The following is a 16,762-nucleotide window of genomic DNA, read 5'->3' as shown; positions in this document are numbered from 1 at the left end:
TTAGAAAATTGTATTAATGGGGCAGTTAAGGTGCTTGCTGCCTTTCAGGATTCTGAAATTCCATTGTGCCAAAGGAGTCCTGAGGCGGTGTCTGCTTTGGAAACTGATTTTTAAAAAGGCTGTGTTTGGAAGATAATATTATATGCTACTCATGTCTACAAGCTGCCCTGCTCTTTTCTTCAGTTGGTGCTTCTCTGGGAGGTATTCCTCTCATGCTTTTGTTCTAATCTCTTTCTTCACAACATGAAAGAAAATCCTCTGTTTCATGTGTTCCGCAGAGTTCCTTTCATCCTTCAAAGTGATGTTCCTTACTTTGGGATGTAATTGCCTATATGAGCTTGCTTTTGAGCTGTAAATCTAAGTCTTGTTTTTGTTGGCAGGGTTATAATGTTTGCCCATTTATCACATTCCATTGATTGATAACAGTAATGAAGTAAATAACTGAAGGATTTCACCTGTTTTCTTCTCCCATTTTTCTGTTTCTCACAGGTTCATTGCTAAACCATGTGCCTTAGGCCTTAAAGTCCAAGCCAATGGACCACAGAAAGCTCAACCTAATGCTATCCTGGAAAAGGTTTTCACAGCTATTACAAAGGTAGTGTGTCTAACTAAAATATTTACCTTATGAAGTGGAATGTAGCACTGTAAACTATGTCTGAACAAAGCAAAGCTAGCAGATAAATGCAGTGCTGCATTTTTACACCTCAGATCAGAAATTGAAATATTGGGAATGTCATTAACATGCCAACTTGAGTGGTTGTGTATCTTTTTGTGATGTCTCCTTTAAGCTTTCAATCAAAAAAAATTGTCAGAGAAACACTTTGTAAATGCCACCTACTTTGTATATGGCCACCTACTTTTTTTTGCTTCTTACCTGTTTTTTCTTCTTACCTAGTTTGTATCAATTTTTGCAAAATTGTTGGGGTTTTTAGAAAAAAAAAGGGCTAATTGTAAGCCAGTTATATTGATACTGAGTTTTCCATGAAACTTCAAAGCTGCTCCTCCTAGGGGAAGGCCTCTCTTGCTGGTGTCCCAGCTACAGGAGAATGACATGGAAAAGTGGGAGAAACTGACTGAATAATGTTTTATTTACAGCTTGCATATCTTTTTGTACAAGATTTTCCCCCACAACTTGCATATCTGTCTCTACATCTCTCGCCATATGACATCTCAACCCGTTTGTTGTTCTGTCAATGTTTTTAAAGCCTCAAAGATTTTTCTGCAGGAGCTTTCGAATCCCACCTTGGCTCCAGGCTGCAGCTGGGCTCCAGTGTAAATTTTAGAGAGTGTTAGTCATAAAGGGCAAAATTGGGTTCATTGTCACAGATAGTGAAATATGGTGTGGATCTGTCTTGCTTGTGTGACCTACACGATCCAGAGATCACCATGGCACTTTCTGCGACTTTTTCCTGTTTTCAAGGGAGGGAATTGCATGTGCCTTGTTTCTGAAAGCTGCAGGATATACTTTCACACAGACTCAGCTGAAGGAAGAATGGTTAGGTTTCGTTTGTTGTGGGGTTGTTTGTTTGTTTGTTTCTTTGTTTGTTTGTTTTTAATATTTCCTCCTAGATTGTGGTAGTCTCACACAGGGCCTGAAATACCTCTGAATGTGAAGAGCTCCAAATGAAAGTATCTATTTCCTGCAAGAATCTGGTAGCTGATCTCAGAGAAACTGTCCAGTTTAGCTACATGCCCATTTTGAATCCTATACAGCAGTTCTCTCGAGTCAAACTCCCTAGAGCTGCATCAAACATTTCATTTTTCTAAGGTTATAGAAATTACTTTAATTAACCTTCCATTGAAAAACTTGTAGATACCTTGGTTGACTAAAAAACTTTATTGAGATGGATGGCAAATACTTCAACCTTCTCTTGTCTCATCCTTTCATTTCCCTCTCTTTCCTGTGTGTCCTTGGAGGCTGATAAACAAAACTTCAGCCTAATAGAAGTTTTGCTGATTTATGTCTTGCAACAATTAAAAATTTAAAGCTCTTTGTTGTAAGAGCTCTTGTACTTCATTCAATATTTGTAACTGGCTTGCCAAAATAAAGCTAAAGTTCCAGAAAACAGATTGTCTATTTTTCTGTTTATTTAAAAAACTATATGGTCAGGAGAAATATGTAAGTAGTACATGTGCTTTACTGTACGTGTAGAATTGCTGTATGATAGGACATCCATCCTTTACTGCTCTTTAAATTAAGGACAGACTTGTTTTCTTTTACCTTACCTCTGCACTGGTTTGCAGCCACCCTAATGGTATGAGACTTGTACATTTTCTGCTTTGGGGAATATTTGTGTGTATTTAGTTCTACAGAAAATAATTCTCTCTCCCTATTGTGAAGGTGATTTTCCTTTTGAAGTTGTCACTTTGTTTAACGACCTCATTTTTTAATATTATCATGCACAAACATGGGATTTATCTTCTTTCTGTATCAGTTAAACCATCTTCCCTAGTGCAACAGTTGATAGGACAAAGATCCTGATGTAGGAGAGTGGAACAGGTATTAGTGTGTGGCAGGCAGTGGGGTGTTTGTAAGAGCCCAAAAATGCTCCAGCATTGCAAGACATTTTATGACTAAACTTCACTTTCAAATTTCAAGTAAGTTCCAATCCCATTGTTCCTTTAAAGTTTTTTATTAGTAATGGACATGCACGTCATATTATAGCGTCTGTCCTTCTAGATTAATAATTGTCATTGTAAATAATAATTGTCATTGTAAATGTATTCGGATGGGAATCTGCCAGTAGAGATTTCTGTAAACTTAATTCATGTGTCTGACAGACAGCCTTGGTAAGAAGGCAAGAGTAAATTACGGTGGTTCTGAATTTAAAGTATTAAATGCATTTGAGCAAGAAAATAATTTTTGTGCTTTTCTGTTTTGTAGCATCCAGATGAGAAGAGGCTGGAAGGCCTCTCCAAGCAGCTGGACTGGGATGTACGCAGCATTCAACGCTGGTTTCGACAAAGGCGCAACCAGGAAAAGCCCAGCACCCTTAGGAAGTTCTGTGAGAGCATGTAAGGATGCATGTTCTCTTATTGAGTCTTGTTGAGCCTATGTACTCATCAGTTTTCCCCATCAGTTTTTTTTTGTTTTTCACAGGTGCTTTTGTAGACAATTAGAATATTATACAAATTGGTAGAGTATAATTAATGAGAAAAATAATCTTCATTCTCCTGAAGGAGTCAGATTGTACTTTTTGGGTATTTTCAGTGGTCAAAAGCTTTCAGAAATCATGTCGTTGGGATTCTGTATCAGGGCACCAGTCTGATCCTTTAAGACAAGTCACCTGGCGTTAGTGTGCTGTCGTTGCAGCACAACCTTTAGCCGTACAATCTGATGGAGATCTGAGATGGAGGAATAAAGATGAAATTGGGTTGTTAAATAAAGAGAAGACAAAAGATAAATTGTCTAAAGATGTTTGCCCTTTATTAAACAGAAGAACTTAAGTGTCAGAATGCTTAAATCCTTTCTTTAGTATTTACAGCTAAAATCTTCCTTGCTTAATGTTTAATAAATCAAGGCATGATGAGATTATGGATAGACATAGTCATTTTGTTGCCAGCAGCTGCTGGCCTTAGAATTAATAATTTTTGATATCAGTGAACAACAACTTTTTTTTCTGCAAGGGTTGTAGTTGTTAACTTGTTGACAGTGGAGTCTTGGGAAAAATTATTGCTGTATTAGCCTTAGAACTTAGCATATTTGAGTTGTATATTTTGCTTCCTCTGTAACTCAGCTGAAAGACCTCGCTCTCTTGCACTGGTGCCAGCATATCTGGGTGAACCTACAGGTAGAAAAATTTAAGCATACCATGAAATACTGGCATGGATAGGATAGTAGTGGGTGCTGAATTTGCTCCTTTGTGGCATACGTTATCAAAATAGGATGCAAATGACGGCTATGAATGCAGACTGGAAGGTAAGGTCAAGCTGTAGTGAAGTGCTGACAGAATATAGTGCCAGCTTTGTTTCGAGGGAGCCATTGGCATATCTACAATATGTGGACTTAATAGTAATAATAAGTAATAATAAAACTTGTCTAGAAAGAAGCAAGATGGCATATATAATGGGTGGATTCTTCAGGTTCTATCTGTTCATGGTTTGCAAGAGGTGCAGTGGGTGCTGCGTCTTCATTTCTGCATGTATGTGGTTCTGTGGCAATGTGGTGTTATCCAACCAATTGTGTGCTTGCCCTGGGAGCATTTCCCGTGATGGACTGTGTGCCACCAGCTGACCTGACACATCTTGGACAGAATTGTTGGCATGTGGTCAGACTACCACTGGGAACCCAGGGTTACCCTTTTATCCCTTCAGTATGGGTGTTAGAGTGTTGTTTAGTTAAATCTGTCCATCAGAGCACTAAGCGAGGTACTTTACAAAAGTTCCGACTGATTTCTGAAGAAATTCTTTGGTATGAGGTCTGTAGCCTTTTTATCGCTATTGAGTTAATGGGGTGGCTTTTCAGATACCGTGACTGTGTGTGGCAGGTGCCTTGAAGCTCTGAGCTACCTAAAGTACATGTTCTCACAACAGTCATGGGAAGGGGAGCACTCAAGTTTTCAGTAATTCGGGTGCCAGTGGAGAGTTTTGACAGAACGAAATGTACCATTATGTAATAAGCAAGAGCAGAGCAAGCGAAATGACAGTGATCTCTGCCTACACCTTCGTACTCCTGAGCTGCTGTTGTCCGTCTTCAGAATGCTTCAGTTTTGCTGGAAATAGCGCTGATTGCCTGTGGCTTGGGAAGAAAAGTGAAAGAACACGCAGCAAATGTGGATCTGCTTAAAAAGAACTCCAACTCCTTTTACATGGAGACGTTTCAATTGACTGCTAGACAAAACATTCCTTGGGCCCAGAGTGGCTTTTCCATGATAAAAAGGAAGAGGAGCTGTGCCAGAAGAGCTGTAGGCCATTTTTGACTGCCTTGTCTTTCTTGCAAATGAATTGCATGGGCACTATCTAAGGTAGAGTAACTTCAATGTGACAAAAACTGAGAGAGAAATTTAACAATAAACACACTTGCCCAAGATGAATGATGCCAAAGATCCAGCCCCAAACACATAATGTCAGTAACTTCATTACTAGATTCTTAATGTCAGAGATTTCTCACTTTCTCTAACCCTTCCCTTCTTTTCAAGCAAGTACAATTCTGGTCATAAACAGAGTGCAGAGAAACTCCAAAACCCACACTGTTTCTTGAGGGGGGAGGAGTTGTTTGGGTGGGTTTTTTTGGTTCTTTTTGGTTTTGTGGGGTTTATTTGTTGTTTTGTTTTGTGGGTTTGTTCCTTTGGTTTGGTTTTGTTTTGTGGTTTTTTGTTTTGTTTGGATTTTTTTGTTTGTTGGTGGGGTGTGGGGGGGTGGATGTTGGTGCTGTTGGTTTTGTTGGTTTTTTTCCAAATGGAATAATTTCTTTGCTGCCAGTTTTGTCAGATATTCGGGCCATGGGCAGATGAAAGTTATATGAAGAAAAAGGCAACAATAAAATCTCCTGTTTGCAGATACTGTTTGTGTCACAGCATTATAGTAAAAATAAATTACTTTTTTGGAGCCTTAACCAGTATTCCCACCACAGAGTTTTTTCTGTCAGTCCGAAAGAGAAGGTGTAATTTGATTATTGGAGCCATGGAGACCCTAATGATGAGACTTGAGTGGTGTTACGTACCTGCTTAAGCTTTCAGATATTATGGTGATAAGTGTTAATATGAAATAGATAATTTCACTCGGTGGTGATTATTATATATAATCACCAGGTGGTGATTAATGATCCAGTCAGAAAGTAATAAATGCAGCACTGAGTATTATTTTACTAGTTAGTCAGTCCTTGTATCCCAAGGATTTGGTGATTCTGGCATGAAACCTGGAGTTAAAGTCACAGTTTGTAGTCACTAGGAAAGGTATCCACCTAGAATAACCTCAGATTGCAAAGCTCAGGCACTTAACCTACTATAATAGCTGCAGGGGATAGTCTATCCATAGCTTTTCTTTCTATTTTGTGAATTTAGACCATTTGCGCTCCTTTCTTTAACTTGGAAGATCCAAGATGCATAAAGGAGGAAACAAAGTGGTCAACTGAGTGTGCAAAATGGACTTTTCGACTTCCACGTATTTCTGTTGGGTTTTTATTATTCTTTTCTCTCTGTCCCTATGTCCCTTGATGTCTCTAACATCAAGAATATTACTTTGCTTATTGCCAGACAGCATACAGGATCCACAAATGTCCTTGTTAATGTTTGAAGTGTCAGAAAGCCAATGCAGTAGTGATTCCCAAACCACTTCCAGTGTCTTCCCAGTTTCAGTGTGTTGTTTCTGCTCATACTACCAGTGTGTAGGCATGTCTGGTTTTCTCAAAGACTTAGTAGTATAGAAAGGGACAGCATTCTGTCCTCCCCCCTCGTTGTCCAGAGCAAAGGGAAAGAACCTGTGATGCCGTAAGTTATTAGCCTAGAATTTTGGAATGTCATCAGGCTGATGACTTGTCTGTCCTACAGCTATGTAGATTTAAGCAAGCTGTTTATTAGAGGCATTTATATGGTTTCTAAGGAGTGACTGGAAAAAACATATGGCCAAGAGAGTTGTTTTTCATTTATGCAACATTCTGCATGTGAAAACATGGAAATGTGCAGACTGAAGAGCCAAAGATCTATTTTTTCCCCCCTCTTTATTCTCTAGAAGAAGTCTGGATACGAAAGTGTCTGTAAGTAGGGTGTCTTTTAGTTTTGATGTAGGAGAGAGAAGAGCCTCTGTCTTGTGTCCTGGCTAGACATTGTTTTTCCTAAGGAATTGAAATTTTGTTTATGCATGTTGCTTTGGAAGATTTTATCTATCTATGACTGAATATATGTACGTATGTGTGTGCATGCACATGTATGTGTATAGATATAGAGAAATACAGGTTGGGGGTTTTTTTACTGTTATGCACGTTTGTGTGAAAATTTTATGGGCTGCTTGAAACTTCTTGGGCATACTGCTTTTTTTCAACTAGCAGAGTAAATCTCTCCTACAAAGTTGTACTGGAAAGATAATTGTGCAAGGGAAGGAAATTAGGACAGCTGTTTGGTTGTTGAAATTCTGAACTGTGCTGCTTATAAATCTTATAAAAATGCGTGAAAAAATTCATCAGTCTGTGCTTTGTGTTGAGCAGTAAAGCACTAGAAAATGAATAGGCTTTTAGCTCTGAATTTTTAATAGCATCAGGCTCTCCTAAACCAGCTTCTAACACACTTTTGATCTGAACAGAGTGCAGCCACTGACAGCAATTTTAATTCTTCTCTAACGCTTGTTCTCTGATAAATCAATAGTAAACATCTTCCATGTTCGTCCTCTCCAACACACAACTTGCCAAGCACTCACACTTCCAAAGGCAGACTCTGGGCAATCAAGCCCAGCTGCCACAGTGTGGTTTGCTGTGCCTTCAGCTTTGTCTCTTGGAACGTCTGTATTAGACATAGTTGCACAGTCTGGCTCAGGCTGCAGTTCAGCAGCACAGGCTGTCATTGTAGATTCAGTAAGCAATAAAGGCCACCTCCTTGAGCTCTGCATCCTTGCCCTCCAATTTGCCCTGCCAGACAGCTGGCTGTTTGGCTGTTTCATAGGGTGACCAGCCATACTCTCTGGGTTTAAAGATTACCCTGCATGCACTCATAGGGTGCTCATAACTCAGATTTTCCTGTTGTGGGTCATAATCTTGCTGGAGTTCTGTTTTTTGTGATTGTGGAGAGTGTGTATGCAGTCAAGTAACAGAAGGGAAACCATGGAAGCATAGGCTGCACTTGTATCCATAGTGAAAGCTCAGGTTTTGATGTGATGGAGGAGAGAAGCAGGGGAAGCAGCTTCAGCCACCTGGCCCCTCCTGATGTGAGAGTGTGGGAGTACATGGTGTGATGGAGCAGGGCATGTTGTGCCATGTAGTCCTCTGAGTGGATCTCTTCCTTCTGCCAGCTCTAGGACAAGGGCTTAGATAAACACAGGCTGAGTGAATTAATGCTTTTCTACTGAACAGCTGCACCCATGGCTCTGTTTATAGCCTTTATCTCATTCTTCCTATCATTTTTAGATTTGGGATAGTAAAATACTGTGTCTAGGTCTGCTCTTGTTGCCCTCTTATTCTGCTGCGTTAAAAAGCTGAATCCTCTGGAGAAGGGGAGGATGGAAATGGACTTCTTGTGACTCCATAGTATGCTGCTCAAAAGCTCCAGTTAGCTCAGGGCTCATATGAAACCGACCCCGGCATTGGGCAAGGTTGGCAGTTTCCCTCATGATTCCTCTCCTACTGTGTCTGCCATATCCACGTATGAATCTGGTCTGTGGATCACCATTCTGTCCTTTTAAGCTGGGCCTCAGGACTTTTCACTGCCCAAACATGGTATTAGAGGGAAATTACAACATTGGTTAAGTGTCAGGAGTTGCCAGCCTTCTTTCCCTGCTATTCTGCTGGAGTAGACAGGCAAAGATGTCCATGCCATGTCCTCCTAATATACTCACTGTATTTTTAGACTTTAGTGCTTTAGGCGTTTACTATTTTGCATCATATGAAATTCCCTCTTCCCTCAAATTGGATTACTTAAAACTCTGAATTCCCTGCCCTTACTGCCTTCTGTGACACAGTTTTTTACACAATTAATCAGTTTAAATTAACTCATGTGCTCATCCTGCAAAGACACCGTCACTTAACACTATCACTGTACATTAAGCAAGGTTATGATTAACTATGTTTCCATTCTCTTGTGGGTTGTATGTGCTCAGCGTTATTTTATATTATGGAAATGAAATAATTCCTCCCTAAGTTCTAGTTAATGTGAACACAAATCCAAAATTACACTCACAATATAAAAAATTAAGACAACAAAAGGAAAACTGAAGAGACTGCAGTAGCTACTGTTTTCTTGTGTTCTATGCACCTTAAATTGTCTAGTTCTTCATTGTGGAAGAGTCAAGCTTCTGCCTTCAGTCAGCCTCAGCTTTAAATGAAGTTGGCAAACACGGGAGACAAGTGGCTTGAAACACTGAAGAGTTAAGTGGTAGTAAGATGTTATTTTATACATAGCAATGAATGAACTTTATTTCATACTCTGCAAATCTTTACTTCTCTCTTCTCCCTTTAATTTATGTTGTTACACATATGTTGCTACACAGATGCTGCATATTTGATTGCCTTTCATTTTATAGATACATGGACTATGCCTCTTCACAGAGATACAGAGTTAAGAGGAGAATTAGCTTCCACATTGTTCAGCATTTTTCACTTACGTATAACTAGGCATGTAATGACACTGTTTTCTGTGTTAGTAAGTTGTCTGCCAATGGAAAGGGGCTTGCAGGTCTGTAGCTGAATATATGTAATGGTAGTGGTCTCTGTGAGAACATGTATATGATGCTGATGGAGAGGAGAAACTTGCTAGTTTGTCTAATGCTTTTTGGGATGATGCTGGGGTAGGTAATGTAGCTACAGGCATAGGGTAACCTAGTGTTTGATACGGCTTCTGTCTTCTGCTTTGGTGTCTCACCACAGACCTGCTGTGACAGAGCCCAGGCTGCAATGGGGACCTTTCTGGTCACTTCGCCTCTATGCTCCTGTTTTGCATTTTATGTAAATCCATGAACTCATTATATTTTACTGGTACTGTCAGTGTGATAGACCCTTCTGCTTGTATTGACTGGTGACTAGGATTTGTTCATACAGGCATGTTTATTTTTCACTTCCCTGAAGTTAAAGAAACTAGCAGATTAAAAAAAGGATATGTGAGAGTTAAATTTTTCACTGTTTTTTTCAGAGGATTCAAGTAATGTGTCAGCTCATGTAGTCCTGGTTACTGGCAAGTTAAATCTTCTAAGATTAGGCCCTGAAACAGCCTGAAATTGTGACTATCCGACAGGAAATATTCAGTATAAGGTGCTGCAGAAAGTGCACTTGGAAATTCTTAATGCTGTCCCTTATGGTTATTTATTTAAGTACTTTAAGACTAATGAGTATAGTTTGGTTAGATGGTGCTTCTTGGTGAATTTGGGGTTCTGTCTTCTTTAGTTTCATTGTTGCTGCTCTGATAAAAGCATTTTTGCAAGAGAAATAGTACAAAAATTTCCTGTCCCTGTTCCTTTGTACAGTGCTTGGAATACTGAGAGATAATAAATCTTGAAAAATGAAAAACAGACCAAAAAAAGCCTTCACTATAATGAGCAACTTGTAGAGGTTTTTCCAGAGTTTTCAGTGATCCAACAATCTCTACCCATGTAATAAGAGGGTATGTGGCTGCTGTGCACAAACTTGGTATGTGCTGCATGGATCAAAGCACAGCCAGGCAGCTTCCTCAGGGAAATGGGGAAACAACGCTGACACCTAGCCTACCTCCACAAAGATAATACTCCTAAGGGTTCAGCATCTGCTTTAGCAGGCTAAAAACCACTCTGGGGCACACAGAATTCTACAGGAAAGCAACATTTCAGCATGGGAACAAAATAAAACAGGTAATGCACAAAGCTGCCTTATGCATACAAATGTGATGACCATCATGGCTAGGACAGCATTTCTAGGTGAAATTCAAATGCAGTCTGGAAGATTCAAGTTTTCATTCCTCTAGAACTGTGAAAGAGTGGGACAGTGAGTAGCTGTTGTGTCTGAAAACAGGTGACAGTGACTTGTGAGATCATTAGGGAGAATGGAGAGTAGAGGTCCCTGTTAGAAAGGCTTTTGAGTAGTTTTTCTCTCCAAGACTCATCAGCTGTTTGCATGGAACATCTCTGATGAGAAAACAGGTCTGCTGATCAGAGCACAAGGGACAGAGCATGGCAGTGACATCTGGTTTTTCTGCGTGTGCTTCCCATGAGCTTTCTAGGTAGTATCTCTTTGTAGGGCAGGATTTGGCTATGATCATAGATCTCTGAGGTTTTTCAGTGCTTTTATTTTATGTAGCCCTGAAAGTACTCAGAAGAGAACAGTTACATAACCATTGAACAGAAACTATATAACCTAGAATGAGTTACCAAAACACTTTTTGTATTATGCATATTTTCTGGCCTAATTATATAAACACACTTTATTATTTATAAAACGGCATCACTTCAAAATTTAGTACTGTGTTTCCTTTTCTCTTTTCTGCACTACTAAATATTGCTCTTAAGACTTCCAGAGCTGCATTTTGAGAGTACAGATTTAGGACAGGACTGGTCTCAAGTGGCACTGTAATAATAAATATTAAATAACTGATTCAAACTGCAACCAAGAGGAAAATCAGATGACAGTCAAGTCTTAATCCAGAAGGTTGAAGAAGAAAGCAATACAGTGTTCTCAATTTATCATACCTGCTATTTTGCACCTCTTAGAGAGTTGTGCATAACTGCCTTCTTCATATAGCATCTGCTTAACCACAGTGCAGGAACTATTTACCATTGCATGGTCCAGACTGACTCAACAGCAATACCATGCCAAAAGAGGCAAGAAGATTTTATTCATTCATTCATTTACCCGTGTATTATTTTTACTTAACATTTTTTATATTTGCTTGCAGCTGTCAGGCTTTGTGGAAATGCAGCAAGTTATCATTACAGAAATCTGAGGAGGCAGGAAATTGGAACAGTGGAGCTACTTCCGTCAACCATACAGTCATACTTGCAGCTTTGTATGAGACTAGGTACCAGGATTGAAGATAAGTAAAGATTTAGTGCAGTGTACTGTTTAAGCTGCTATTTATTGGGATGGATTAAGCATTACTTTTCAGTCCTCTGTCTTGTATTATTACATAATTTATTGCCTAAAAAATAGTATCTTTAGGGGAGTTTTTTGATGGTTTAGGGGAGAAGGGTTGCTGTTTATTGTGTTTAGTTTTGGTTTTAACTTAAAGTTGGACTATAATAGATCAGTAGACAACGTCACAAATATTAAGAAGTTGATCCAGAAGTTCAGAGTTCATTGTATTTTTAGGATCATCCTCTAAATAATTTGTCTTTAGAGGTAGTCATCTAGAAGGAATGTATACCTCTGGCTATATCAGAAGCAACATTAATTGGATTAAGTCCTCCTGAGTGAATCAAAAAGTTGAAAGCTGTCCTACTGTATTTGGGGGAGCAGAAAAATGCAATTTGAGGATAAAACATGGACTGTTTAAGTCATAGTGAGCATGTGAGGAACTTGGCAATGCTTCCCATTTAAAAGAAATAAACATTGAATACTGTTTAAACTCACCCTCAGAAATACTCCTTTGAGCACTCTTACAGTGAATATACTTTTCACAGCCAAAGGAAACCATTGCAGCAAAAAGTAGTTTTCAATCCCAGCTAATGATTCTGTAACACAGCTACATGTTTGTGCAGTCCATTCAGATTGTGGGGATTAAAATGGAACAAGCTGTGCAATGGCAGTTCAAACCTTCTCATCCCAGAACCAAGACCTGCAACTGGCGTTTACATGAGGCTCAGTTTGAACTTTCAGCCCAAAGCCTGAGCCCAATGGTCTGTCAGCCACTGCCAGAAGATGAGCAGTGGATGATGGAGAACAGCAAATCTGACATTTTACTGAAGTGTATTTCCATGGAAAAACTTCAGGCATCTCCAGTTTCTCTGAAAATAGTTTTCAGAGCCAGAGAGACAGATTCTTCAACTGCAGGCAATGTGGTGAGCCTATGACTAGTTGTTAAATACTATGGGGTTTTTTTAATGTTAACTGTCTTGAAGTGTGGCATTCTTATATTGCTGTTTGTGGCCCTCACTGTAGCAAACCAATGGCAAAGGTATCTCTGTAAATAACAGCTACAATTCTGGAAGCATAATGGCTTCTATGTTTTTAATGTTCTGCATTTACTGTGTTGGATGTTTTGTTGTCAGTGGTTGGATAGCTTTGGATCCTTGCACACCATTGCTGAGCAGCAGACACTGGTTTGGCATCAGAGCCATAGGCACTGTGCACTGCGAGGTGGGCGCTGCAGAGTTCTGCAGGAGTGCCAGTGTTCACAGCCTGGCCACTCAGTCTTCCCGCAAAAGAAGTGGGAAAAAGGGAAAACTGCAGGAGCAGAGATGCCTTGTGTGTCTTCACCCTTGCCCTAGGGAGAAGTGTCCATTTTTCCATTGATTTGAGAGCACCCATGCTGAGCTCCCTTAGCTGGACAGCAGGTCTCTGGGGAGGATGGCATCTTCCTGACAGAGCACAGAGCATGAACCCCATGTGGTGAGCTCTGCAAAAAGTATGGCTAGAGGGATGCTTTGCTTGAGCACTGCTTGATCAATTTTTTTTTTTTTTTTGGTAAGCTGAACTTTAATTTCACATTTCAGAGCAAAAATTCAGAGAAAAATTTGAAGGACAAAATTCCATTGGTGTGATGAAGGGAACTTGACAAGACACATGCATGAAATCAGTGAAGTGCTTGCTCAAGTGGGCACTTAAATAGTTTTTGCTGAATGGAGCATACCGTGGGGTATATCAGGTTAGTTGGTGGGGGCTCTCCAACTTTTCCGTCTTTTTAGATGATGTTCTGTGTCATGCTGAAGCATCTTTAAAATTTCATTAGCAGCTCAAAGTTAAAAGGGTTGAGAGGTTAGGAAACTGGCTGTGCTCTGGGTTGGGAATGCATTCAAATGTAGAACAAGAGCAGTCAGATCTGCTGCTGCACCTTTGAGGGACTCTACGGCATTCTTTTTAAGACTACATTAGAAAATAATTTATTTTTCTGTTATCAAAGAGTCACTCTTTAGCTTGACTTTTTTGCTGCAGTGTATTCAAACTTCATGTTTGAAGCACTGGCCTGGTAAGCAACAACACAACCTGAAGAATTTGCCAGAGGGTCCATATATAAAACCATTTGATCTCCCTTATTCAGAGTTTTAGCAGACCAGATGCAAGCCTGGTTCACCTTGGAAGTCTTTTAGTGGAGGTCTAAAGTGAACCTCATAAACCTTATTGCGAGCAGACAGGTCAGGTCTTTCAGAGCAGTTGTGCCTTGAGTGCTTTAATCCAGGTTTGTTGGATTTAAACTAACCTAAGTCTTTCAAGCAGCACACTTTGTGTGTGTATGGGTAATTCAAATGTTGTCTCTATACAACTGACCAAAGGAACGTTTGAAGTCTGAGGGATGGAGTAAATTCTCGCAAAGCACAGAAGCTTCAGCTGTTTTCATCTTTCAGTTAAGCGTGATTTGATGTGGCAGTTGCCCACGATGGAGTGCTTCACCTTGTGGCCTCTTTTGTATGTCTTTAATAGGGCAGAGAATATTGCTGGGGGGAAAGGGAAGCAAGAGATATTTTAGTATACATCTTGCCTTTCTTTTCCTAATTGCTTGGGCTCTGCTGCTGCTGCTTTAGAAGTTGTTTTTCCTGTTGTAGGCAACCAGCTGTGACCGAACAACAGTACCCAGTGACATGTGGACACTCAGCATTAAGGAAGACCTTAAGCAGGATATTAGAAAGGGTACTAGGAGGTTTTATAGCACTGGCTAGGCATCTTCCCTTTCCTGGGGTCTGTAACTATTCAGATTGTGCTTAGGCTAGAGTCACTTTCCAACATTAGATTTGGGACTATTACCTAGGACAAATTCAAGACAGCACTTCATCAACTACCACTTTGTGAATTCAGATGGAATTAAGAAAGATGTCCTTCTCTTCTTTGATGTCCTATGCGGAGAGGAAGAACATTTTGCCCAAGTTCCCAAAATGCAGAGATGTTGTGGACGCTGTGTGTGAGAATAGGTGTGATTACTGCTCATAACTTTTTCCCTTTATTTGCATTTCCTCATCAGTGGGCTTCAATGAGACCCAAATAGAGGCATAAAGAAGTATATACTGTAGATTGAAATCCATCATTCATATTAGAGTACTTGTTGCAAGAGAATTGATTTGAGAGTTCACCTTTGGAGGAATCTTGCTTGGACATATCTGCACTGTATGAAAGGTATTTCTCACATACATTCTGTCCTTGTCTGTATGATTTTGAGTAAATAATGCAGCTTCATGCCCTAGTTCCTGCACCTTTTCTCCCTGTCTTTAATCCCAAATTATTGAGTATGCATTCATCTATTTTACTTTGGCCTATGGACGGTTTACTGTTAAGTGCAGCAATAAACTATCTATAAGTACTGGTAAAACAATGTGGGAAAATCCTTGGACTTTATTGTATGAGATTGAGATTTCATTTGGGGTATTGAGCTGGGAGAATTGCCCTTTAAAGTTTGCGGAAAAAGCAGCTGGCTGTCAGCTACAGACCCATGAAAATCCTTTGTTGATCTGCTGCCACCAGAGTTAGCTGGTGATGATAAACATGTTGGGGACCAATTCCAGCTTTTCTTTGTTTGGAATTTTTGTTGGAGTTTGACCAAGCCAGAAGTTTGTAGAATAGCTTTTGTGCTTGTTCAGCAGGCCTGAGCTTTTTTTCTGTTAATTTTTTAAGAAGTTAGCATTTTGACCAGCTTGGTCTTTCACTCAATTCTTAGCCTTGCTTCATCTTCTGGTGCTAAATCCAAGTCCGCTTGTTTGGCAGATTAGGGAAGAGGAACCTATCATATCCTTGTGTGCATCTATCATCTTTGTAGCAGTTGAAGGGTTGAAGCAAGTTGACTGTTTGCAGCAAGCCCAAATAATACCCAGTGGCTCTTGGCTCTGAGGGTTTTCTGAAGCTCCAGAAACTCCCCTCCAGGGCAATCCATGTCTTTAGCACAAATCTGTAGCAGTGCCAGTGCTTTGGAAGGTGGGTGGAGAGTTAGATGGGGGTATTGCTGTTTCTTAATTTGACTGTTTTGGGAAAGGGTCTTTTTCGTTTTTGAGGGGTGGTAGCTGCAGGAAATTCTGCAGTCAGAATTTTCCAAATGTCCATGCAGACTGGAAAATCCCTGATACCCACCAGCTAAAACTCAGCTATTAACATATTTCAAATACATCAGACTGCCTTTGAACTCCTCTATGGAATATCACATCTCCCAATAGCAAGGTAGAAAAGCCCTTAAGCATGTTACAAATTTTGCTTGGAGAAATGTGAAAGGTGATAAAACTCTTTGCAAGGAATTTATCATAGCTGCTCACACTTAGGAGTGAAGGAAGGGCGCTGAAAGTGCTCATCAGTGAATAGGTTAGACAGAGTTTTCCTCCTAATGTTTATATTTTCAGTGACAGCCTTCAAACTTTCACTAGATGATACATGTAACTTGAAATTAAATGGCAAGTTTACAGGCTGTGGGACTGGCCTAATGAGAAACTTTCCACCCAAATAAATTCTTCCTTCTTATACTGTCCTTGCTGTTTCTTTCATGTGTGTGATCTGAAGGCTTCTGCCAGCACTAATAACATTTTTCCTCCAAGTACTCTATTTTCACAGTATCTTGAAAGTGCCAGCATGAAAACCGTGTGCCATGTTACTAGAGTGACCAGACCCTTGAAGGGTTTGCTATTTCTATCATATCAGTTTAATAGATTAATTTCTGCTATGCTATGGAGACTACACTGTAAAATAGAGTTTCTGTTCAACTGAAGTATCACACTTTAAATCTCGTTGATGTTCTTACACTCTCCTCAGATTGTGAGAGGGTTGTTTATGTGTGACATATCTGTCTTTCTAAGTACTTGTAAAAGTAGCTTTGAAGGGAAAGGTTTGGATTAACCTTGTTTTACATATGAACATTTTCAGTTTTGTAACCATTCCAGTAATGTTTGAAAGCACTCCAGTGCCAATTAACTGGAAGCTAATAATTTTGCCAGTGGAGAGAAAGTTGTAAGTGCTGTAAAATACCTCACTGAAGATGATTCACATTGCAGCATTGCTTCACACTAAGGTAGCTAAATCTCATCCTGCTAT

General features: G+C 39.8%; 1 protein-coding gene across 2 annotated transcripts in view; it reads left to right on the top strand.

The window, feature by feature from the left end:
- CERS6 (ceramide synthase 6) overlaps positions 1-16,762 on the top strand; it is a 96,751-nt gene that overhangs the window by 32,418 nt on the left and 47,571 nt on the right. For both annotated transcript variants that reach the window (XM_066190001.1, XM_066190000.1), the window contains exons 2-3: positions 490-595; positions 2,885-3,015. In XM_066190001.1, the coding sequence (XP_066046098.1) occupies positions 490-595; positions 2,885-3,015 (237 nt within the window). The remainder of the gene's footprint in view (positions 1-489; positions 596-2,884; positions 3,016-16,762) is intronic.

This window comes from Chamaea fasciata, unplaced genomic scaffold, assembly GCF_029207755.1.
Source record: "Chamaea fasciata isolate MVZ Bird 193981 ecotype frontalis unplaced genomic scaffold, bChaFas1.0.hap1 SCAF_8, whole genome shotgun sequence".
In the NCBI taxonomy this organism is placed as follows: domain Eukaryota; kingdom Metazoa; phylum Chordata; class Aves; order Passeriformes; family Sylviidae; genus Chamaea; species Chamaea fasciata.
Note: the sequence above shows the minus strand (reverse complement) of the source record. Positions and strands in the feature narration are given on the sequence as shown.